The sequence below is a fragment of the Sceloporus undulatus genome, chromosome 5 (assembly GCF_019175285.1).
Source record: "Sceloporus undulatus isolate JIND9_A2432 ecotype Alabama chromosome 5, SceUnd_v1.1, whole genome shotgun sequence".
NCBI classification, from domain to species: domain Eukaryota; kingdom Metazoa; phylum Chordata; class Lepidosauria; order Squamata; family Phrynosomatidae; genus Sceloporus; species Sceloporus undulatus.
In genome coordinates, this window is record NC_056526.1 from 29,524,779 (window position 1) to 29,549,077 (window position 24,299).

Genomic DNA, 24,299 nt, shown 5'->3' on the forward strand with positions numbered 1-24,299 from the left:
TTATATAAAAGTAATATTGGGTATATTCACATGCTGCATATTGTAGACACAAATGTTCAAGTCTTTGTTATTATTATGTGCATAATTGGACACAATTGTATGTGACACATTTCTAAAGGTTTTTGGAATCTGTGTTTTAAGGTGAACCTTCAGTTAAAGAATCAAGAATGAGCAAGAATGAAACCTATACATTTTCTTCATTTCTTCTCATGGTGTGCATGCTGAATATGTTAATCATATAGCCATGGAACTGGAATCTGTAAAACACTTAACTAGGCTGGAAACATCCCCAAGAAATGTTTGTCCAGCTGTTGCTCCTCCTCCTCAGGTTTAAGGCAGGAAGCAACACAGCATCCTTTGGAAGCATATTTTGTTGCATTAACTAATCTATATGATTATTTACCTCCTTCTAATGTTTAACCTATATACAGCTTCCTACAGGCTGAACCCATTGACCTTAGAAGATTAGTCTTAAGGTCCTCTCAAAGTTTTTCCCACAGCTCCTAAACATCCTCTAAAACATGCAGCCATGGAGGATCATTGAGTACATTCTGGGTTTTGCTTTCACTTTCTGTGAGTAGACAGTGAATTTTCATAGCACCTGTGAGTGCCCCAGGTAAACTATGTACATACTGACAAAAACCCCAGAAACACGTGCACCACCATAATTTCCAGAGAAGATAAATCATTTTGGAAGATGTTTTCCTGATGAATAGAAAGTTGAGAAAATGCTCCCTTAGGTGTTTAGCAATAATTTCAAAGCATAATAATAATAATAATAATAATAATAATAATAATAATAATAATAATTTGTTTTATTTATATACCGCTATTCCAAAGATCATAGCAGTGAACAGCAAGTAAGCTAATTAGCAAACAAGCTAATTTGCCCCCAACAGTCTGGGTACTCATTTTAGCGACCTCGGAAGGATGCAAGCCTGAGTCGAGACTTCAGATATGTCTGAAAATGCCATTTGTTTTCCAAAATTCAGATTTAAGAAGACTTCATTTATTACTCTTTTCAGTACTGGTGATATATGTTGAGGCATCCCATTGTTGTGCTTTGGATTATTTCAGGAAGACAGGAATCCTTGACACTTCACAAGGAACACCTTGCATTCTTTTGGAGAGTTAATGGCAAATCAAGATCCATTTGAGATAATATTGATGTCTTCATATAAAGAGTTGGCTTTCATCAGATATCTGCCTTCAAATTCTAAAAAGCACAGGAAGCTGCCACGCTTCCTTTTTCAAATTCTTCAGAGCTGAAATCATTGCTTGCTTCCAGAGAGGCCTAGGAGAAACAGAAGTTCTGACTTCCATATTTCCTAGATCATTATATTTCCAGATTTCCTCTTGCTTCTGTAGAAGTCCCAGTCAAGGGCTAAAGTTAGCCTCCTTTGATGTGAAAAAGGCAATATATCACTTCTCTGAAAAAACGTTTCTCATTCTCTCATGTGAAAAAGGATTAACACCTCCAACAAAGGTCTTGCAGATCACAGAACTAAGCAGCAACACTGAGCAGTATTCCTGAAGTGGAAGAACTGTATTTAAGCAAGAAGGATTGAAATGGCAAACAGAGGCTGTTATAATAGCTACAGATCCCAGATAAAGGCTTAAACGTTTCTTGAAGTAGCTATACTAAAGGTACCTCTGAAAACAAGGAAATAAATGCCTTTAAATTCATAGATGTATTTAGGAAAACAAAATTCCATGGCACACTCATTGTAGTACAGAATATGAATACATTGTTTGTAATATCTATTAACTCTAAAGGCCCTGACTTCTCCAGCATTAGCTCATTAATATATTGTGTTAAAACTAGTTTTTACAAAACTGACTATGGAAGACAAGAAAGTAGATAGAGTTGGAAGAGACCACAAGGGCCATCCAGTCCAACCCCCTTCCATGCAGGAAATGTTGAACAAATACAGTCGCCCCCCATTTTCACGGGGATCTGTTTTGGGGGGGGACCCACAAAATTGGAAAATTGTTGATATTGGAGTCCCTGTTGATTCCAATGGCGGTGCACTCCTGCGCGCATGCCTCATTGTGTCACCCTCTGTTTGCCCCTCGCGTATTTCTGAGGGACGCAGATACCAAATCTGTGAAAACGGAGGGGTGACTGTACATGGTGGCTGTTTAATACATCTAAAGATCCCATTTCTTTTATTTTTATCCTGTGGTGTTCACTAGTAGGTCCCAAAGCAAATTACATAAAACCATCTAGTTGAATTCACACTCCCGTGCATATCAGAAGCAATTCTCATTGAGTTCAAGGGTTCTTAATCCATGATAAGTATGTATAGGATTGCAAACGTAAAATACAATTAAATCACATTAAACTTATACTAATGCAGTAGTATTAATTAAAATCATGCATAATGGGTGAGACCAAAAGAGCCCTTGTGCAAATTACAGTCTTCACCTCCTTTATAATAATTGGCAATGACCTAACCAGAAAAAAGCCACTACAGAGAAGGCCTTGGCTATAGTTGCTACCCATCAGATGTCTAAATGCAAGACAAAATCATTATTGTTTTGAATCTTGTCACTTCATAATTCTGCTATGTCTAGGCTTTTTGTTTAACTATATGTAGCTACAGAGTTTTAAGCTTTCTTGTGAAAATTGCAGTAAGTTCTTTTAAGTATTAAGTAACTTAGGAACTTTATCTCTAATAGTTGCAAAGAAAGGTGAAAGTGAGTAGAAGAGATACTTTAATTACATCAAAAAGTCACCCAAGAGTGTAGTTTTTTCATTTAATTGTTTGTTTGATAACTAATCTACCCTTTTCCAACAGCTCTCCAAAAGTATATAGAATTAAAATGAAACAAAAAATATTCATCTCATTGTCATTCATTATTTTTTAGTTAAAGTAAACTCAGATTAAATGGTCATATACAATTCCCAACTTCCTAACTTATTTTTTAAAAACACACTTCTGCTTAACTTGCTGTTCTAAGAGTCAAGTAAGCATTTTAACTCAAATAGCAAACAGGTAACCTTCTGACCCTTTTCAGTAAATCTTTCCCCCTTCACTCCCCCCTTCTCACAAATTATGGGTAGTTTATATGACAGAATAAAAATTTCCCATTTAAGGTTCCACGTAGTACAAGTCTTTTAAGAAAACCTCATATGCACATTTTTTTGTAAAAGTCTTGAATCATTCTGCTATGTGTATTTTGTAAAGTTCCTATGGTTATTGTTTTACCATAGCTGCTTTCAGGAGCATTGTAAGGGTTTCAGTTAATCAGCTCTTTGTGTGCTTCAGACTATGCAAATTTATCACATCAGACCATTCAGCAGCTCATGGGAAACCAGTGTACAAGCTGTATTGTCTTCTAACACCTCTAATTTAGAATGGTTTTAATAATGAAGCTAATCAAGTTTGCTTATGTATTATTTATCTGTTAAGTTTAATCCAGTTCATCTTTATGTCAAATGGGATTCAGGAGGTGATATGATAGCAACAGATCAAAACTAACAATTTTTGTTATTTTACAGTTATGAATGTTTGGGTAAAGCATATGCGCTAAGATTGTGTGATGTCTGCTGTACTTTTGAAAAATTTATTCAGCTATAGTAATAAACTGGGTTTCCCACATAGTTTTCTGCTGTTCTTAACTGGTGAAAGTTTAAAACGCAGAATATGCAGAGCTCTTAATCCAATGTGACATTTATCAGTCATTAGAAAAATCTAATGGTTGTATATTGAAAATCTTATAATTAGAAGCATTGCCATATATTTTGAGATCATTCTTAACTGTAAAACATGTTCTTAACACAGGCATAAGATATAACTTAGAAGACACAAGATGTATTTGGTGTAATGAAAGGTCCTGCCTGGTAGCATTTGGATAAATAAAGTTTTAATCACTCACTAAATATGTAGAACAAGGCTCTGAGTAGCAAGTTCCATTTTTAATCTCTCCAACAGAAACTGGTAGGGCACTATAGCTCTTGTTTCTGATCTTTGGCTGTGGCCTGGCATATACTCTGTATATTGCAGAATTTAATCAGGTTTTTAAACATAGTAGGATTATTTATCCTTTCTGAACCTTAAGAGCTTTACCATTATGGAAAGTGTCTTATGGATAAGATTTTGCTCCTCCTGCTAGATTTGTTTGATGGCCCAGTACTATGGATTTTCGCAGTTATGAAAGCATCACATTCAGCTATAAATGACACAAATATTGGATTTTTACACATTAAAAAAGTACAGAACTCTTCAGAACACATATAAAAGCACTGTAATACCTCTTAATTCACTAGTCTTGAAAACTGTAACCTAACAGATGCAGAGTTCCAGTCAAACAGGTTCTCAGTTAGCATCTTCTTACAAGGTTCTTTAAATATTATCCTCACAACACGTGCTTTTCCATAAACTGTAAGGAACAAATTCAGTAGTTCAAGACTCACCATACTGGCTCATGTAATTCAAAAATTTAAATAATATCCTAACTGTCTGGGAGTCTTCCAAGAAAAGCAGCAACCTACAATTAATCTAGGATAAAATATTATAAATTAATAACAGTTCTAGGTTTTGCTGGTATTTTATACTGATAAAACAGGTGTGTGTTTTGTGCTGCTGCTATTGCTTCTTCCTAACGAGATGGAATGGGCAAATTTATTAAAAGTTGATGGTGCCTGATATCTTTATCTTTAAAGAGACAGATTTTGTTTACTCTTTTTGTTCTTTTGATCTTACACTAACATAGAGCAGTGCATCTCAAGCTATCTGAGGTTGAGAACTGACCATTTTTCTCCTGTATTTGGGACTGGTAGCATATTTGTGCCTGTTGTTAAATTGTCCCTATTGCTACAGTTGTTTTACCTTTCTTGGAAACTCACTAGGGAATGGCAGCCAATTGCTCAGAAAGCAGTATGAGTCCATGAGTCTCCCCTTTGAGTAGCACTGCCATAGAGAATACATAGGTTTGTCATCTGTGTTCCGTAACAACCCCAGTTGTTTAACCTGAAATTCAACTTCTTGCACAATTTTTTAAAGCTACCTTTAACCTAGTACTGTACTAGTTTTAACTGCTGTGTCAACACAGTGCAGTTGCTATAGTGCCAAATGTTGTATTGTATTTTATATGTGTGGTTGTTGTTGTTTACATATATAATTCTACCTTTTCTCTACTATAGTACCCAAGGTGGTTCACAATTTGAGTTAAGACAGAATATCAGAGCTCACTTACTGGAAGATTTTACTTTTCTTACTTGTTTTATTTGCACTTGGAATGGTTCAGTATCCTTTTAGCAAACTTTTGAAAGAAATTCTTATTGCAGAAAGATGCACAAAGTTGCAGGAGATGGGTTAGGTGGAGTTCTATTGTTTGTCAATGCATTTATTCCTTTAAGCGTAAGTATTTGTTATTTGGTAAGAGAGCATGGTGTGTTGGCAGCCTGAATTACACAGCTAACCATGAAGCTGTGCATCCACCTGGTTTGACTACTTTTCATGCTGGCATCGTGTCTGTACCAGCCATATCTATGGTCAATGTCCAACATACACTGACCATAGAATGCCAATGGAGTAGCTACAAATGGTCTTTCATTGCAACTTTTAGTTAAAGTTGACCACAGAGTTGCACTGGAGGACCTAGACAGTCCTAGAGAGAACATACGAATCAAATCTGTGAATAATCAAATCTGCAAATATCAAATCCGCAAATATGGAGGGATGACTGTAATCTGAAATGGTCTTGCTTCAGGTGACCTCCCACTGACATTTCCCACATGTAGCTGCAGTAATGTGGGAGCTTCTTTCTTGTACTGCAGTCTTATACAGGAAAGGCCATCAAACAAATCTAGCAGGAGGAGCAAAATCTTATCCATATGATGTAAACAAAAGATCTAAAGGACGAAGCAAAGGAAAACAATGCCAAAGAACCTCCAAAATTCCAGCAGACATAACTGTGCTCATACTAAGGCTGGATGGATGAGAGAATAGAGCAGGGGTCAGTGCTTCCAGGACAAATTATACTTTGCCTTTTACCAGGGGATGGTTCCTTTTTAAATAAGAGGTAAAATACAGTACAGTTGGCCCTTCTTATACACTGATTTCTTATACATGGATTCAAGCATCCACGGTTTGAAAATGTTCAAAAAAAGTATACATTTCAAATATCAAACCTTGATTTCCCAATTTTTATGAGTGATACCATTTTGCTATGTCATTATATTTAATGGGACTTGAGCATCCACGGATTTTTGTTATCCCCGGGAGATCTTGGAACCAAACCCCAGCATATAACAAGGGTCCACTGTACTTACATTGACCCATGGATAAGTTGATCCAGGTTTTGAGTTAATATTTTGACTAAAATTTCTTGACTTATACATGAGTATATACAATATTTCACAATTTCAGTGTTTTAGGAATACTGAGCTATCTTGGGCTCCATGAGAATTTTTTTAATGGCTTAATTGAATATACTGGACTTGTACTGTACAGTACAAATCTATATTTGTCTCTTCAAAGAAAACCCCACTGAGTTTCACTGAATGTCAGTGAGTTCAATGGGCCTTTACTATACTTTGATTGTACATAGGACTACATATATAGGATTGCGTTCTAACTAATATAGATGTGTTTTTACTGCCTAGAGAGTTGAATAACTAAATGGAATATACATTTAAATAAGACTTAAAGCTTAATCCTAGGCATGTATATTTGAAAATAAGTAGTGTTTATTTGAAAGATATTTTCTTAAGTAAAAGTGTACAAAATAGCACTCTAAAACTGTAATACTTTTTGAAAGTTTTTATCTACAGACTATATTGCTCCTTTGGCCCTGTACACATTTAGACTCATGGAATGAATCTTAAAACATGGCTCTAGAAACAGTATTTCCAATGTGCCAATTGTTTCTGGTTTTGTCCTAAAATACCATTAACCTTAAATGTATGATCCTATGTAGGACAAATTTTTAAAAGAACAGGAATTGATTAATAGAGAAATTCCCAGCTGAAAATGATTAAACATAATTACTTTTCACTTGGGATGAAAAAGTCTTGCAAATATACAGTTGTATTTCTTCCATACTGTATAGTTCAGGACTGCTTACAGTCCCCACACCACAACTAGGCCTTATTATTAAAACTGTTTAATTTTTTTTTTTGTTAAGATTAAGAATTGTAACTATTTTTTTAAAAAAAAATACAGACTTTTAAAATTGCCTGTTGGGAGTAGTGTGATTTCCTCCTCCTCAGAATCCGTCTAAATATTTTGTTTTAACGTCTAATCTCATTATGCTCTCTTTGTGTTTAACTTGTATTAAAATCTGTCAGCTATGACTGGTCTCATAAGCACAGTCAGCGGACCAGAATAAGTTAATTATTTACTTGTGTCACTAGTGCTCTTCATCTAATGAAATGCACAGCTGTGTTAGATCTGCAGTTGGACGTCTCGATTCCATTGTTATACAAGTCAGCAAAGGGTAGAAGCTGCTATGATGGAGAGGCCTCGGTTCTTTCTGCTGTTCTGCTTTTCTGTGTCGATTTCATGGATCTTTTATCATTCACTTTCAAACAAAACAAACAACACAGTGCCTGTCTGCTATGGGAACCGTCTTGGCATATAAAAGGGTTTCAGCGCCTAAAGTAATTTTAAGTTAGCACAGATTTAATTTTTGGTTTACAGGTGCCCTTTCATACCAGTGCAACCAAATTATTTCCTAATAGGGAGAAATGTGTAAATTTGAACTGACCTACACTGTGTGTGTGTGTGTATATATACACACACACCAATAAAGTATATTGTATTATATGATATTATACGTAAAAGTTACATTTAAAATGTTAATGTAGGTCTATTGTATTTTTTTCTTAAGGAAATAAATTATTAAAATGATTTTTGTGGCTTGAACAACACATTTGAGATGGTATTTGGGAGTGCAGAATCCCTATTTAAAAATAAAATGAATTTTATAGAAATGGAAGTTCTGTTCTTCTTGCACTATACTTATCTTATTCTATTCTTTCTCATTATGTTTAACAGTCATTTCATGTGCCTAGTCATATTTTGTTTGTTAAGTGAACAGTAGATGTTTTTGTCAGTATAAACTATCATTTTTTTAAAAAGTTAAAACTATTTTTTTAAATAAAAAACAGAATTACCTTGTATACATATAGCAGGATAGTATTTTTAATAGGATAATTATGTAACAATGTAGGGATTTTCCATTAGGGAGTAGTATAATAATTACTGGATGTGTAACATGAATTGCTTATTTGGCATATATCCTGTATTCCAGGAGTTTGTGGATTGATTGTTCCTCAGGAGGACATGCCATTTTGTGATACGGGAATCTGTCCTGATATTATTATGAATCCCCATGGCTTCCCATCACGGATGACGGTTTGTAATACTACCCTTTTACAATGGCATTTCATCTTAACTGCATTTCCAAAATTTTAGGACTTCATTTTTGTAAAGATGTTTTTCTGTGAATAAATGATAACTTTCACACTGTACCCTATTCTTCATAGAGGAGAGTGGGAAGGAAGTTAAGTATTTTGAAAGGCTCTTCTCTCCTGAAAAGACAGATGGTGGCTGATGTGGTAACGATTCCCATAGATACTTCATGTTTCTCATTTTTAAGGACATTTACACTGTTCTACAACTTGAAAAGGTTACTTTTCTGGACTGTAACCCCCAGAATCCCTCAACCATTGTGGCCACTGGATTCTGAGAGTTTCAGGTTGAGAAAGTAATAACATTTCCATGTTCAATAATGTACATCTTCCTCATGCTGTACGCAGTTATTTCTAATCAGAAACCTGTGGAAAACATAAGGGATGCCAATATAACTGAAGATAAACTTGCTAGTAATTGGTTATGTAGCCTTTGCATATATTGCCTGTCCTCTGCCTGCTGAGGAATGATGAATTGTGCCCTGTATGTACAAAGTGATAGGCTTACATCAAATGGCTGTTTCCAAGTTTGTTATTACCTGCATCTTCTAGATCAGAGATGGGCAATGGCAGCAGGTCTGGGGGGCAATTTTGCATCCCAGGATTCCCCTAAGGACCACATAGACTACCCCCCCCCAAAAAAAAAAAACCCTGACGTGACTACAAGTCTACTTTTGTAATACTAGGAGACCTTCAAACCTATTTTAAAAGTAATTTGTTGCACATGGGGACTTTCCGAACAAGCAATTCAGCCTCTTTTCTTTTCTTCTCTCTCTCTCTCTCTCTCTCTCTCTCTCTCTTTCTTTCTTTCTTTTTTTAATTTTTTTTTTTTTGGCAAAATAATATCAGTTTGGGAATTCTGAAGGTGTCAAGGGCCACAAAAACATATTTGGGAGCCACATGTGACTCTGGGGCTACACTTTGCTCACCCTGCTCAAGATAAACCTTACCCAGTTTAGCACCATTTAGATTTGTGAGGGTGGATCTCCCATAATCTCCAATCATGTCATTGATAGTCCTCACTGGAATTGTAGCTTATCACATTCTGGAGGCCTGAAGTTGGAGATGGGCACTGTACTTTCATTTCAGTTGATCAAGGAACCACATGTGGCTGTGCGTGTCATGTCACTCACCCTAACGCTGCAGCTCCTTGCCTGACTTACTCCCTTGTAATGTTGCTCCCAGAAGTATTATTCTACTTTCAAGCAAGATGTATGTTTTCCACATATCTTGGTTTTGTTTTGTTTTTTAAATGGTTTTTGTGCTGCTGCTGCATACTACAGACATACAGTGACAATATGGTGCAGCTGCTGGGGGATTGCAGAGGATCACTGAGAGAGAGAGAGAGAGAGAGAAGAACACACAAGTTTAGTCTGCAGCTTGGGATTTCTGACTAGGATCTAAAGAGATATTTTACATACACTTAAAGGCAGGGCACACCTAGTGGGATAGTTTTGTTCATTCTTTTCATTTCTTTCTGTTTGTAATTTAGACAGATAAAGGTAGCAATAGTCTCCAAACAACTAAAAGATTTGTCAATGTCTCTCTGTTTTCTATTTTACAGGTAGGGAAACTAATTGAACTTCTGGCAGGAAAAGCTGGTGTCCTAGATGGCAGATTTCACTACGGAACAGCATTTGGGGGCAGTAAAGTTAAAGATGTGTGTGAAGATCTTATTCGTTATGGCTATAACTACTTGGGGAAGGACTATGTAACATCTGGCATTACTGGGTAAGTGATTGGGCTGGAATGTATGTTTCTCTGGTCTTCATCATTTGTTTTTTCTTTTTTACTATAATACATAATAGTACTATTAATCCATGTGTTTTCAAATTAAAAGTAAATTGGCACATACAATTTTTAATTCCTTAAGACATCAGATAAAATTAAAGAGCTAGATTCTTACAGTGTGATTTTAAAGAGAGAGAGAGCAGTGTTCTAAGGAGGTTTGGCAGAAGTTCTATGTATTCTTGGAATGAAATTAAATACAGTAGTGTGAAATATAGTAGTAGAAGCAGGTGCTTGTCAATTGGGAGTTTTTGTGAGCGGCTTTTGCTTATTATGGAGTCAGTCTGGCATAGTTGGCTGATCTGTTAACTTCCTGCTGTGTTGATCTTCCTGTCTTCAGAGATGTGAAGTTCAAAGGAATATGAGATGGCTTAAGAACAGGACAAGGCCATATGGCCCAACACGTCTGCATTTTAAAAATGTATCTTAATCCTACCTTTCTACTTCCCCACCCCATCACCAACATATAGCAGTCCACTAACTTTTTCCATCTGTTGGTTTATATTCTTTTATAAATTACTTTCTTACCCTAAATCTGGTTTGCAATCCAGATTAAGGATAGAAAGGAAATAGCTAAGATTTGAACAAAGTCCTGTGAAGAAATTTATGAGGGAGGGATTTTTTTCTCCATGCCCACTAGCGTATTTTTAATATCTCTAATTTGATTACGTTGCTTAAATTGTTTGTTTATTTTAATTTAGACATATTTATATTCTTTATTTTTTTTATCTGTCTGCCACCCTGAGACCTCCGATAAACAGTCAGATTTTTTTAAAAAAATTAATAAATAAGTATGTTTGATAGGATGACTAAAGTTGCTGCACTCCAGCTTATAATTGTTTTCAGTCTCAGGAATGCTCTTGTAAGTCATTGTAAGGAGAACTGTAACACACAGCAATGGTTTCATAAGCATATCTGCTGAGAATTCAAGAGCAGCTCAGCATGTCAAGCTTATGAAACTGAATTGACTTAAGGGGATGATTTAGGGAAACGCACTCATAACTTGGAATCTTGGCTGCAGAAGTAGCTCTCTTGAAGCTTTTCTGCATTTAATACCTAGGGTTAGATCAGTAGTTTTCAAGTTATTCTTTGATGGGGGTGCTATCTCCTCCTGCTTCCATCAGTTGCAGGATATTCCAGCTGCTGCATTTACATCAGTGCAATACATACTACTCCATTGAGCTGAATGAGATGGGGAGAAGCTTCTGTGATTATAGAGCACAGATAGGAGGAAAGAGACTTGCAGACCCCCCCCCCTACTTTTTAACTGCAGAAACAAAGATTTAAGGAAGTTAAATTATCTTGCCTCCATTCATTCTATTTGTAATGTACTGTGCTCCATCATCTGTCGTGCATTTTCTTCACTTCCTTTCCTTCTGTTCTCCCCAGCTTCTGGCCCTTTGCTTTAGTGACAACATTAAAATTCTTGCCAGGTATTTCTATTGTGAAAATGCAGAACAAATTTCATCATTTCCAAATATGAATCTTGATGGGAAGTGTTGTCTACTAGCACTTATTCATACCAAGATTAATTGAGTCAGGAAACATTGTAGTTGTGGTCAGACAGCCTTTTGAGGCAGTTGGATTTGAATCAGGTGTAAATCAAATATATCATTATATTACTGAATACCAAGATCCAGATTATCTGTGCCATCATATCCCCAATTTCTGTGTATGGTTGAAAAAACTGGACATTGAAGAAAATCCATAGGAAGAGAATCAACTCATTTGAAATGTGGTGCTAGAGGAGAGTTCTGTGGATATCATGGACTGCCAAAAAGAAAATGGATCAAAGAGCAAATCAAGCCTGAACTCTCCCTATAAGCCAAGATGACTAAGCTGAGACCGTTACACTTTGGACATATGAGAACACATCACTCACTAGAAAAGACAGAAAAGGCTAGTCAGAAAAGTAGGTGGATGGATGAAATTATGCTCAAAAGTCTGGAACATAGATTCCAGTCATATATGGAGAGAGAAATCCTAGAGGTACAAGTAGGGTTCAGGAAAGGCAGATGCACTAGGAACAACATAGCAAACATACAATCGCAAATAGGACACACCAAGTAATTCCAGAAGAAAATCAGCATAGTCCCAGTTGGGAAAGGGGTCAGGCAAGGCTGCATTATGTCATGCTACTTGTTAAACTTTTATGCAGAAATAATAATCATAATCATATAAAAAGCAGGTTTATACTTAGAAGAAGGAGGAATGGAGATAGGAGGAAGGAATATCAACAATCCACAATATGCAGATGACACCGTACTACTAGCGGAAAACATCATAGACTTGTAACAATTACTAAGGAAGGTCAAAGAAGAAAGTGCAAAGGCAGGCTTGTTACTGAACATTAAAAAACCAAAAATAATAACACAGATCTACATAAATTTAAACTAGACTTGAGGAAATAGAAATAAAGATTTCCTGTACCTTGGATCAAACTGTGATCAGAATGGAGACCGCAGTCAAGAAAACAGAAGAAGATTAGGAAAGGGAAGGGTAGCCATGAAAGAACTAGACAAGATTCAAAAGAGTAAAGATATACAACTGAGCACTAAAGTTAGAATCATTCAATCCATTGTATTCCACAACACTATGTATGGATGTGAGAGCTGGACAGTGAAGAAAACAGGTAAGAAGAAAATCAGCTGGAGAAGAGTGCTGAGAATACGGTGGCCACCTCATGAGAAGGCATGACTCATTAGAAAAAACAATAATGCTAGGAAGGGTAGAAAGAGAGAGAGGTTGCACACCAGATGGCTAGACTCAATTATGACGGGCCTGAATCTACAAAACCTGAGAAGAACAGTGTGAGATAGGGGGCTTGGAGATATCTAATTCACAGGGTCACCATGAGTCGAGATCGAAGGTAGTCAACAACAGCAGAATGAGGGGCGAAACAGATGGCCCCTTTGCAGCGGCTTCCCAGCGGTTTGGGGACATTTAGACGACGCATACCCCCAAGCAGGCAGGAAGCTGCCATAAAGCTACCCACCCAACCACACGATGGGCAGCTTTGCAACACTCTAGTGGCACAGTGTTTATATGCCTCAGGAGCACCGCAAAGCTGCAGCGGTGGTGGAAAAGCCAGCTTTTTGCCAGCTCAAAAAGGAGTGGCTTTCTGCCGCTTCTTTTTGGGCCAGCAAAAGTCAGATTGGGGCTGCGGCATGTGGTTGCATCAAGCCACCCGTTCCGGTCTGTCTGTTTTGGCCCTCAGTCAGAGAAGTCTTGACTCTGCGTTTGTAAGAGCTGTCATTCAAATGGTTGCCATAAGCTGAAGTTGACTTGACAGAAGTTAACAACAACATGAGTCTGAACACTGATTCAGAACCAAAATCTTTGTACTTCCTATTGATAGTGATTAAAAGTGGCTGTAAATATTTGAGGGTTGTTTTAATATTTTAAAATAAAATGGTTGATAACTTTTTTATTTTTCTTTGGCGCGGAATTGAATCAAATATGCAAGAATAGTTGCTTATTCTGGGGAAATCAAGCCAGATCTGAAGTAAATCTTTAAGATCCACACTCATACATACCAGAGACAGGCATTTTGTTTCCACCTGATGAAAACAAACTACTCTAGTTTCCCTAGTAACTAAGATACTTTACTTCTATATAACAGTCATAGGCATTCCATTTTTCTTGACTGTTTGCTACATTTCGGGGTCCAAGCCACAGTGAAGCAAAAGAAGACAAAACTGTCCAGTATACAGATTTCTATATTTCATACTTAATCACAGAAGCTGTTATGGTTGCTAAGCAGAAGAAACACCTTATATAGATTTTTTAATATAAATAAGCCAAAAGCATGAAAAATGTACACTACAACAAATGTATGTAAAGCCTAAGAAGAAACTGTAAATAATACATAGTGTAAATTCACATTTACTATTATTAATTTGATTTATACCCTGCTTTTCTCAAAGCATGTGGGTTACAGCAAATGAAAACAAAGTACAGTACAACTAAAAAAAACTATTAGTACAAAAGTTTGAGGGGGAAAAAATTCTGTTTAAAATGCAACATTAAAACATTTTAAAACACACCTAAAACATAATTTAAAAAGACAAAAACATTAATTGATGGTCAGGTTTGCACCATTGTTTAGAAATTATATGAGGGAGAGTATCAGTGAGAAACTTAATTTAAACTAATGGTTTAAATCATACTGCTTTGCTTATTTAAATAATTTTGATCTAGTTCCTAGCCCCATCTTGTAATTAAGAGATAGGGTTTGGTTCCTAAAAACATTTATGTGTTTTGTTAGACATTAAGATGCCACAGGATTCTTTGTTGAATTAGCTGCTGAAACAACATATTGATGTCTCTAAAAGAAATCGCTTTTGCTTTTTCCGCTTTTCAGGGAGCCGTTAGAAGCCTATATCTATTTTGGACCTGTGTATTATCAGAAGCTGAAGCACATGGTGTTGGATAAGATGCATGCAAGAGCTCGAGGGCCCAGAGCTGTCCTTACCAGGTATGCTAAAGCAGGAACCCAAATGCACAGTATCTAAAAGGCAACTGTGAATTGGGTTTTGTCTTCAAATTAATTCCATTTCTTAGCTGTGCTGAGACATTAGACCTATGCACAATTCTGCATAGAGTTTTAATGCATCTCCTCTTCCAACTGTGGCTTGAAAAATGCAAACAATTGATTTGAAGCCATATGGCAATATTTTTGTGTTATCTTAAGTTTGTTCTCAAAACAGTCCTATGAGGAAGCTTCAGCTAAGTGTCAGTGACTTCACTCATTTAGTTCATACTGTATTCCACTTTTCTGCCATATGGGACCCAAAACAGCTAATGAATTTCATGACTCAGTGGGGACTAAACCCTGGATTCCCCAAGTCTCAGTCCAGCTCTGTAACCATTGAACCACACTGACCCAAGCAAGAGCCTCTAATGAACATTTTGTGTACAATTTCTGAGTGTTTTAAAAAGGTCCTGCATGCCTCTCCTTGCAAGAGTGAATGTCAGCCTCATTCCTTGAGGGTCATTTAAATATTACTATATGCTTAGATATTATTTTTCTTCTCTAACAGTTTGTTTATATTGACTGCAGTCTAGACCTTTGGCCGGAGCATAGACTTGCAGGAGCAGGCATACCAGATATTAACTCCTTTGCAATGCTCTGATTGGTTTCATGAGTGATTCCATTTCTGATAACAATGAGTAAATCTACCTGTTCATTTCAAAGGCAACCCACAGAAGGCCGATCCCGTGATGGAGGTTTACGTCTAGGAGAGATGGAAAGAGATTGCCTGATAGGCTATGGAGCAAGCATGCTCCTGCTGGAGAGACTTATGATTTCTAGTGATGCATTTGAAGTGGATGTGTGTGGCCAATGTGGATTGCTAGGATATTCTGGCTGGTAAGCAGACAAGTTTATTTAGCATTTCATTTTTTTACTTTGTGTGTATATGTGTGCATGTGTGTATTTAGATTATTTTTATCTCAGTTGAAGATTTCTGTTGACAAATGCATACATATTATATACTTTATGATATTATTTGTATATATTCATAACATATTTCATGGTCCTTTTCACACATTTGTCCTTGGATTTTGATTACATAATAAATGGAGGATATTTCTAATGTGGGGCCAGAATAAGTAAATCTCTTTACCAGCATTTAAAAAAATAATTTCTTCCAGGATTGATCTGTGTTTTTGTTACACATCAATTCTCAAAGATTATTTAAAGTCCTTCTCCTCAGGGTTTTAGTAAAGTTTTTATAGTTCCTGTAGAGCTGCTGGATTATGTCTTTATAGGACAAAAATCATTTAAAAGGCAACTGGACTCTCCCCTGAGTTTTTGGCAGAAGATTATCTACTTCTCTGGAGATCTTCCAGCTCCCTTTAGTTTAAAAAAAATAAAATCCACTGTCTAAACGTAGACAAACAAAAAGGGTTCATCAGCTGAGTGTAGGAACTGAGACAAAGATGTGATTGCGTGTATCATCCATGTTACAAATGGCTGACTTATCGCCGTGTTTTCAGAAGAGAGAAGACCAGCTGTGTCAATGTCCTTTTCTCATCTAAGATCCAAATTAGACCACACTGAAAAGGCTGGCAAAAGAACTTCATGGAACTATACCTTTTGTTCAGTTGCTTGGAGTCTTGCAGAGCAAAAGTAAAGAAAGCGGATGTAACAGAGATGGGGGTGGGAAAGAGGAGGACTTTTTTCTTTTTCCAAATGTAGTTTGCAGAATCAAGTAGTCCCAGTGCTTTTCACTTGTATGCAGAGTTCTTCAACTTTTTTATCTTCAGATAGTTCAGAAAGGACTTAAGGAGTGTTCTTTATACTGGGCAAATGTGTGGCTCCTGTTTGTCTGCATGTCCTTAAAAATTGTATGCAGTTTCAAACCCTTTAAGGTTAAAAATGATGATCTTTCAATTCAAAGAATCAAACTACCCATATGGAATAAATTGTCTATAAAAATTGCCACTGTTGAGGCAGGAGGTTTCTGCAATAGAATTGGCCAGTATCAACTGATGGATTTCATGTCTGGTTTTAGTACCTTCTTTTAAAAAATTATCCAACGTACTATGAGCCTGTTTTGGGGATAGAGATCCGAATCTGGGATCACTTCTTAAAGTTCAGACCAAAACCTAAAGTTATACGACTACTTTTTCAAGTAGCATACCCTCCCGATTCTGTTTAGATTAGGAACTTCCCCCATAACTGTTGGTTTTAATGGTCGCGATATGGCTCAGATTTTATGAAACTGTGAATTGTAACTAATGAGGTATTTTATTGTTCTGTATTGTGACATGTGTCACTTACCCACTATATTGTAAACCACTTTGATCTACAGGAAAGGTGGTATATAAATAAAGTTTTTATTTATTTATTTATTATTTATTCACTACCCCACTGTGATGGAAAGCACCTGCCAGCACTGGTTTTGCCAAATCATGCAGTGTTTGATAGGGTTATGAACATCACTTTGTCTGGGAAGAAACCCTACAGAGAGAGGGCAAGTGTGTAGGGAATTTAAGAGTTCAAAGGTAGTTGAAAGAAGGAGAATAGATCACATCACATTCTTAGTCTCAGAAGCTGAATAGCACCCCAAGAAAATACGTTGTGAGCCACTGATCACCCCACCTATACCTTTCAAGCCTGAGTATGGCTCTTTCCAACCCCCACCTTCTTTAGTCCTTTTCCCCTGCTGAAACAGGATATAGAAATATCTGTGGGTGCTAGCTTTCCATCACAGCTAGCATCCTACAGGGGTAGAGCTTCAGAAAGGACTGAGCCCAGCCAGTTTTCTTATGATCTCAGCTGCTGTAGTTCAGATCTTGCTTTGCTGGATTTGGATCCTCTCTGTCTGCAGGTATCTTCACCTGGTCATCTAGCCAAGCCAGGGCACTGTAGTGCAGACTAGAATAAGTAAACATCGTCAGTGAGTAATATACTGTGGGAAGATGCAACATGCCCGTTTTACTATGTTAGAAACCCTATCTTTCTGTTTTTGACCTTTCATAAGGGATGTGCAATGTGCTTGGGTGGGATTCCTTTTGCGGGCCTGCAGATGGCAAATAAAAGTGTTATCAGAGATTGGTGCCATTGTGTACCACCACTACCACTAGTCAGTTCCAAACCAGATAGCCTATGTTTTCTACCTAGAAAAACTATGCTAATATGGTATATAAGTAAAGAGAGGCTGAAATCTTTTTGTGGTTTAGACTGGTGCTCCTTTTGCAAGGGGAAAGCAAAGAAATCTGTCACCATCAGGAGAGAAAACAGCTCAGCCAGCACCTATGCAGTTTGGGAGCTAATATGGCAGCTTTGTCTGCTTTCCCCCTGTATCATCACTTCACCCTCAAACATTTTATTCCTGCTGCCACCATCATTGCTCCACCACTGCCTACACTGGTATAGTTATACTGGCCAACAAGAGTGTAAAAGTGAAGAAGAGTCATCGAAGGATATATGCAAGGAAGCAGTATCCTCTGAATATCTAAGTTTGGATCCTTATGTAGACAGTACTTTTGGTTTACAGACATAAATATTCACAATAGTAATAGTTCAAAACTTGATTTTTTTGAAAAAGAAGAAAATGGTGCCGTTCTAACAGTTGTTTCTGTTGTTGTACTTTAATAGGGAAAGAAATCATTTTCTAATTAGGCAGAAAGCTACCAAGCATAGCAATGTTTACTTTCTATAGGAAAAATTGTTGATTAAACAGTCAAAAAATGCCTGAAGATGACATTTTGCAACTGAGTTTGTTGAATTATACAAAACCTGTTTAAACTTAGTGAATTACACTATATACACTACACACACACACATATATATGCTGAAATAGTATTTAAGGGGTGTAATTCTGGCCTTACAATGTCCAGTAGGGAAGCATAGCCTTTAATTGGGTATCTTATCCAGTTATTAGGTGATTGTGTGCTCTCTGTCAATAGTGGAAGCCAACCAGCCCTTTAATGAGCAACACAATAGAAACTAGGCAATTACAGCAGCACAAGACCTCTGAAATGGTCTTTGCCAGTAATTCCAGCTTTAGTGAAGAATTGCTGTATAAACAAGCCTGTTGCAACACATGGCTCTGAAAGCAACACAGAGGATGGAGAGGGAATCTGTCTCTATGAATTGTGTATATGGCTATCAAATGGAAAACAGACAGCATTTCTAATGTAAATTTATCATGAATAATAATTTTGATGGAACTAGGAGTGGTAACTTTAATGGAATTAGGAGTGGTATCCCAAGGACAGGCACAGTAACAGAGCTGGGAGCATGTGGTCACCTTCCAGCTCCAGTGGTTTTTGGATGAGGTGGATTATGTAGATCCATTTCAATCTGGCTTCAGTCCTAGCAGTGGGATGGAGATGGCTTTGGTTGCCTTGGTGGATGACCTATGCTGGGAACTAGATGTGGGGAGTGTGTCTTTGTTGGACATCTGTTCTAGACCTCTCAACAACTTTCAATACCATCAACCATGATATCTTTCAGGCCTGCCTTGCTGGGATGGAACTTGTGAGCTCTTATTTTACAATGGATTTGTTCTTTTCTGGAGAAGTGAACCCCGAATGTGGTGCTGGGGAACTCTTGTTTGACCCCTTGGCCATTGGCCTGTGGGGTCCCTCAGGGCTCCATTCTCTCCCCCATACTATTTAACATATATGTGAAACTGCTGGGAGAGGTTGCTTGTAGTTTGGAATTTTTTGCTATCAGTATGCAGATCACACCCGAATCTATATCTCCTTTTCACCACAAGCGAAGGAAGCTGTTTAGGTCCTAAACTAGTGCCTGATAATGGTAATGGTCTGTATGAGAGCAAACAAATTGAAACTTAACTGGGACAAGAAAGAGGTACTCCTGGTCAGTCAAAAGGCAAATCAGTGAACAGGGATTCAGCCTGTGCTGGATGGGGTTACACTTCCCTGAAGATGCATGTCTGTATCTTGGGTGTCCTGGGTTTAACCTGGAGTCTGGACACTTAGATTTCAGCAGTGTCTAGGAGTGCATTGGCATAGTTAAGGCTTGTGTACCAGCTGTGCCCAGTTCTTGAGGCATCGGATAAGGCCACAGTGACACATGCTTTAGTTATCTCCTGGTTGCATTACTATAATGCGCAAGTGCAGGCTTTGACTTGTAAAACCCTGTACAGCTATGGTAGGCCCAAGTGATTTGAAAGACTGCATTCTCCCTTACGAACCTGCCTATGCTTTGAGATCTGTTGTGGAGGGCTCTCTGTCACACCACTCTCACATCTAGTAGGATCACAAGACAGGGCTTTCTCAATGGCTTCTCCCAGGCTCTGGAACTTCATTCAATATGATAGGAGGTTAGACTAGCATCTTCCCTACTTCCTTTTCACAGACAGGTGAAGGCCTGTTTTGACAGGCCTTTGGTGACTGATTGTACAAGGCCCATCCCAATGTACTGGATTTTTCTGTTTGTGGTGCTGGGATATGTTTGTGTGTGTGTTTAATAGTTTATATTTTAACTTTTTTAAAAATAGTTCTTTAAAGTTTGATTGTATAGTTTTTCTTTTAATAATTTAAAAGTGCATTTACTCCTTGTGTAGTTGCTAGGAGTGTCAAGCTTCTTGGAGCTGTAGATTTCAGCAAGCTTATATGTTAAATGGGAGAAGCAGATATTATGGCTAATAATAATAATAATAATAATAATAATAATAATAATAATAATAATTATTATTATTATTATTATTATTATTTATGCCCCGCTCTTCAGCCAAGACTATAAATATCATGGAATTCTAATGTAATTTAATTCATCAGAAATCTTGTTTTATAGATTTGTAAAGCATCTTAATTTGCATGAAACGTTTGGCACAACTCCCAGTCCCCATATCTAATTGTAACCCCATATATTGTAATCTCTTCCTCTACACATTTGGATCTGTACATCTTCCAGAATTTAATTGCATTTCAGTTGCTGGACATTGACATTGGTCTTAGGTTGTGGTGTTTTTTTTTAAAATGTCTTTATTAATATAATAGTATAAGGAGAAACGTTTGGCTTCTTCCAAGTAGCACACTCTGTGAAAGCCAACATGGTGTAGTGGTCTAAGTTTTGGACTAAGGCTCTGGAAGACTAGTGTTCAAATCCCTGCTCAGCTATGGAAACCCACTTGGTGACTTTGGGCAAGCCTCAGAGGAAGGTCATGGCACACCTCCTTTGACAAAACCATGCCACAAAACATGGATCTGGCTGCCTTAACCTGGGAGCACATAACAGCAGCAGATCACTTTCGATGATTATCCTTCAAGTTGCCTCTTTTTGTCACATATTCTCAGTGTGCCATGCAAACATTTATTGGTTAGGCAATAGGATGCTGCTTCTATGTACTTCAAAAGCAGAGGAGTCCTGTGTTTAATGCTGTGCTTTTGTGGCATACTAAACTATCATAAAATCCAAAAGAACTGCCATTTTGGAAGTTGTCTGGACATTTGCTACTTTAACTCAGATTCCTTACCTTCAGTTTAAAAAAAAAAGGAGCAGGCCTTGCGCTCATGAGCTTTGCTGCTACAATTCCCTGTTTGTGACACTAGAAGTAAACCCTTGAGCAAGGAAGTCCTGCAGCTGTCTGAATGTGATGCTAAATGGGACAAAAATCCTAATCTCACAGAATTGGGTAAAGAGTAACAAAAATCCAAGCCACACTCTGCCCCTTTAAGACTTTATTTTAAAAAATCCTTAAACTATATGTTCGATCATGAAGCCATGGTGTAGCTGAATTAATGGACTGTAGTTCTTTGCCTTTGGGCAAGCATTTTCAAGAAAACCTGTTAATTGTACGTGCGCACATGTCCATGTGTGTGTGTTTCATTGTATTGTTGTCTCGCCTCTCTGCTCCAACAAGTACAGGTTGGGCCATTGGTTGAACTCACAAAACAGATTGAGAGGAATCTTATTCTAAATTGGAATACCACAATTAACATTTCTGTGCTGCTGACTGGGTGTTTCCTTGGTAATACAAGACTGTTAGAGAGGCTCACATAGAACATAGGGAGGCACTATGTCAGCACAAATGTTTGCATTAAACATTTATGGCAGGTTAGCCTGCGGTGGACATTGGGTGGGGGAAAGAGAAGTATTTCTTACAAAATCATCCTTCCTTGTAGACTAGAATTGACCCAGTAATAGATTGCCATATTTACCTTTTTGCATTTGAAATAAATATTTGCAGACATCTTTTTGCACTGAAAGGATGGCATAATGGGGTACCTCATTTATAGCAGCCAAAAGCCACATTAACCCCTAGTATTGTCAGGCAACCTCTTGGACACCAGTAGCCTGGCAAGACCAACCGCTGTCATCTGCCCTTGACCCAGTGTCCCACTGAGCATGATATGAATAGGAGCTGCAGTTCCAGTGTACCACTGAACATGAGACAAGATAAATTGGAGCTTCTCTCTGAGTCATTGTGAGAAAATTTAAATGGCAGTTCATTGGTCAGCAAAGTGCTATCTCAAGAATTTAGGTGTGTCTTCAAGACTAACTCTAGGTTCAAGGTGCCCCTTGACACAGTACACTCAAGGGACATTTCAGACCTAAACCCAGTCTTGAAGATATACCTATTTTAAGCTACTACTTGTCTGCCTCTTTTGTTCTCCTTATAGGTAAAAATACTTTTGAGTGTGTTTATATGATTTTTAGGCCATTAAAGTTGAAGGTTTGAAATGTATTTGGTAGGCTGCCTGGTTTAAATCTCTTGGAAGGGCAAATTCTAAAGACGTGATCTAATGCCAAAAATACATTTGTGCAAATCAGGTAACATCCAAGGAATGTTAGGTATACATATACCTGTTGTAATATGAATTTCATTAATCCAACAAGTAGCTTTCTGATTGACATAAGTTAACATGGCATTCTGTCTCCAACAATAATTTTAGAAATATTCCTGTAAAGTCACATGGTGGCATGGGGGGGGGGAATTTGTAGGATAAGGCTGCCTTAAGAAAAGACAACTTTGTAACTTCCAATTTCTTACAAACTGCAGAGTCAGAGAAAGCATGAGTGCTACTTGAACCATATTCAGCCTTATGGGTTACTAGTGTTTTAGGGCTGTTAAATAAATCCAGTCCTTAGGCCCTCACTTGTACATCATTTCTGAAAACAATTGAAGCAGTTATGGGAGATGGGTGTCTCTAAGGGTATGGAACCTTCTTCAGCCTGAGTGATGAATTCTATTTCAGAGAAGTTCACCAGTTGCTGTATTCCAGAGTTGAATGGAGCCAAAACCAAAAGGATTGGCCTAAAAATGTCTTTTATTTTTAGCTTAGTTACTAAGTCTTAGAAGAGGCAGTTCAACCACTTACTGTTGCAAAAATGATATTAAAAAGGTTGGCAAATCATTACATAATATTGTTTTGTGGAGAAAGGGATGTGATCATTTGGGGGTTCATTTTGGGAAATGAGAAAGATCAGGTTGGATCCCAAGTCCTATGACTCCCTACCTCTGGCCAGCCCTGTAACTTTTATGTCATAACTACTTTTTAACTGGTTTGGTTGAGATAAACTTAAAGCTGTATGAAATTGCTTTTATTGTTTTCCAATGCTGGAAACCCTTTGGGCAAAGGTCAGTAAAAAGTGCTGAATAAAGTATAAATATATTTTTCTCTTAAAAAAAAGAAAAGAAATGGGCATTAATCTTATTTTTCTTTCCTTTAGGTGCCATTACTGCAAGTCATCTTGTCATGTGTCTTCCCTGCGCATACCATATGCCTGTAAACTTTTATTCCAAGAACTACAGTCTATGAACATTATACCCAGATTAAAATTGGCCAAGTACAATGAATAAATGATCTGAGGAATAAAGAGACAAAAGAACAAGTGGAAACATAATTGGGAATGATCTTAAATGACAACAGAGGTGCTTAGACCAATAAGTCCCTAATTCCCTGTTGGTTTTCTCTTCCTTCTTTGACTGGGATACAGTGCTGAAGAGAACATTAGAAGCCACTGCTGCAAAGACTCTGGCTGTGTTTATCTGTGGCAGTATGAGATACCCATTCACCAGGACACTGTGACTCTGCAAGCTAAGGTTCCCCTTGAAATGCAGGCAGGGAAGTACTGATGATCATCCACATTCAATGGATTGCTTCCTTTCTCAACAGGCCACCTAAATACATGCACAAATGTTGAGTGCTAAAACAGTATTGAGGTCAGTGGAAACGGTGGGGGGGGGGGGGCGTTAACTGAACAGTTTTAATGGAAGCATACTGTTGGCTAACTGCTATTTCTCCATTGTGTATCATTTTTTTTCCAAAAAATATTAGTGACCATAAATGGGAACATGAATAAAAAATTCCAAGTATATTTTTCTAGTTTGTTCCTTGTTATCTAACCCTGTCTTAAATTACTTTGACATAGCAATATTAAATGACCTAAATTTTTTGCAATTTTAATAGATAATGATGATAAAGTGACATGTCATGAAAATACATTCTCCTGTATGTGGGATATTCTATACTTAGATCATTGACAGAAGTATATAAGATAGCCTTTTCCAACACAACGTCTTCCAGCTGTGCTAAACAAGAATTCCCATAATCTCCAGGCAGCATGGAGTCCGCCAGGGTAAGGAAAGCTGATCTAATGCAG

General features: G+C 37.4%; 1 protein-coding gene across 2 annotated transcripts in view; it reads left to right on the forward strand.

Moving 5' to 3' along the window:
• POLR3B (RNA polymerase III subunit B) overlaps nt 1-24,014 on the forward strand; it is an 80,842-nt gene extending 56,828 nt beyond the window's left edge. For both annotated transcript variants that reach the window (XM_042467611.1, XM_042467612.1), the window contains 5 exons: nt 8,263-8,366; nt 9,987-10,153; nt 14,574-14,687; nt 15,408-15,581; nt 23,367-24,014. In XM_042467611.1, the coding sequence (XP_042323545.1) occupies nt 8,263-8,366; nt 9,987-10,153; nt 14,574-14,687; nt 15,408-15,581; nt 23,367-23,496 (689 nt within the window). In that variant the 3' untranslated portion in view covers nt 23,497-24,014. The remainder of the gene's footprint in view (nt 1-8,262; nt 8,367-9,986; nt 10,154-14,573; nt 14,688-15,407; nt 15,582-23,366) is intronic.
• Nucleotides 24,015-24,299: the final 285 nt, after the last annotated feature.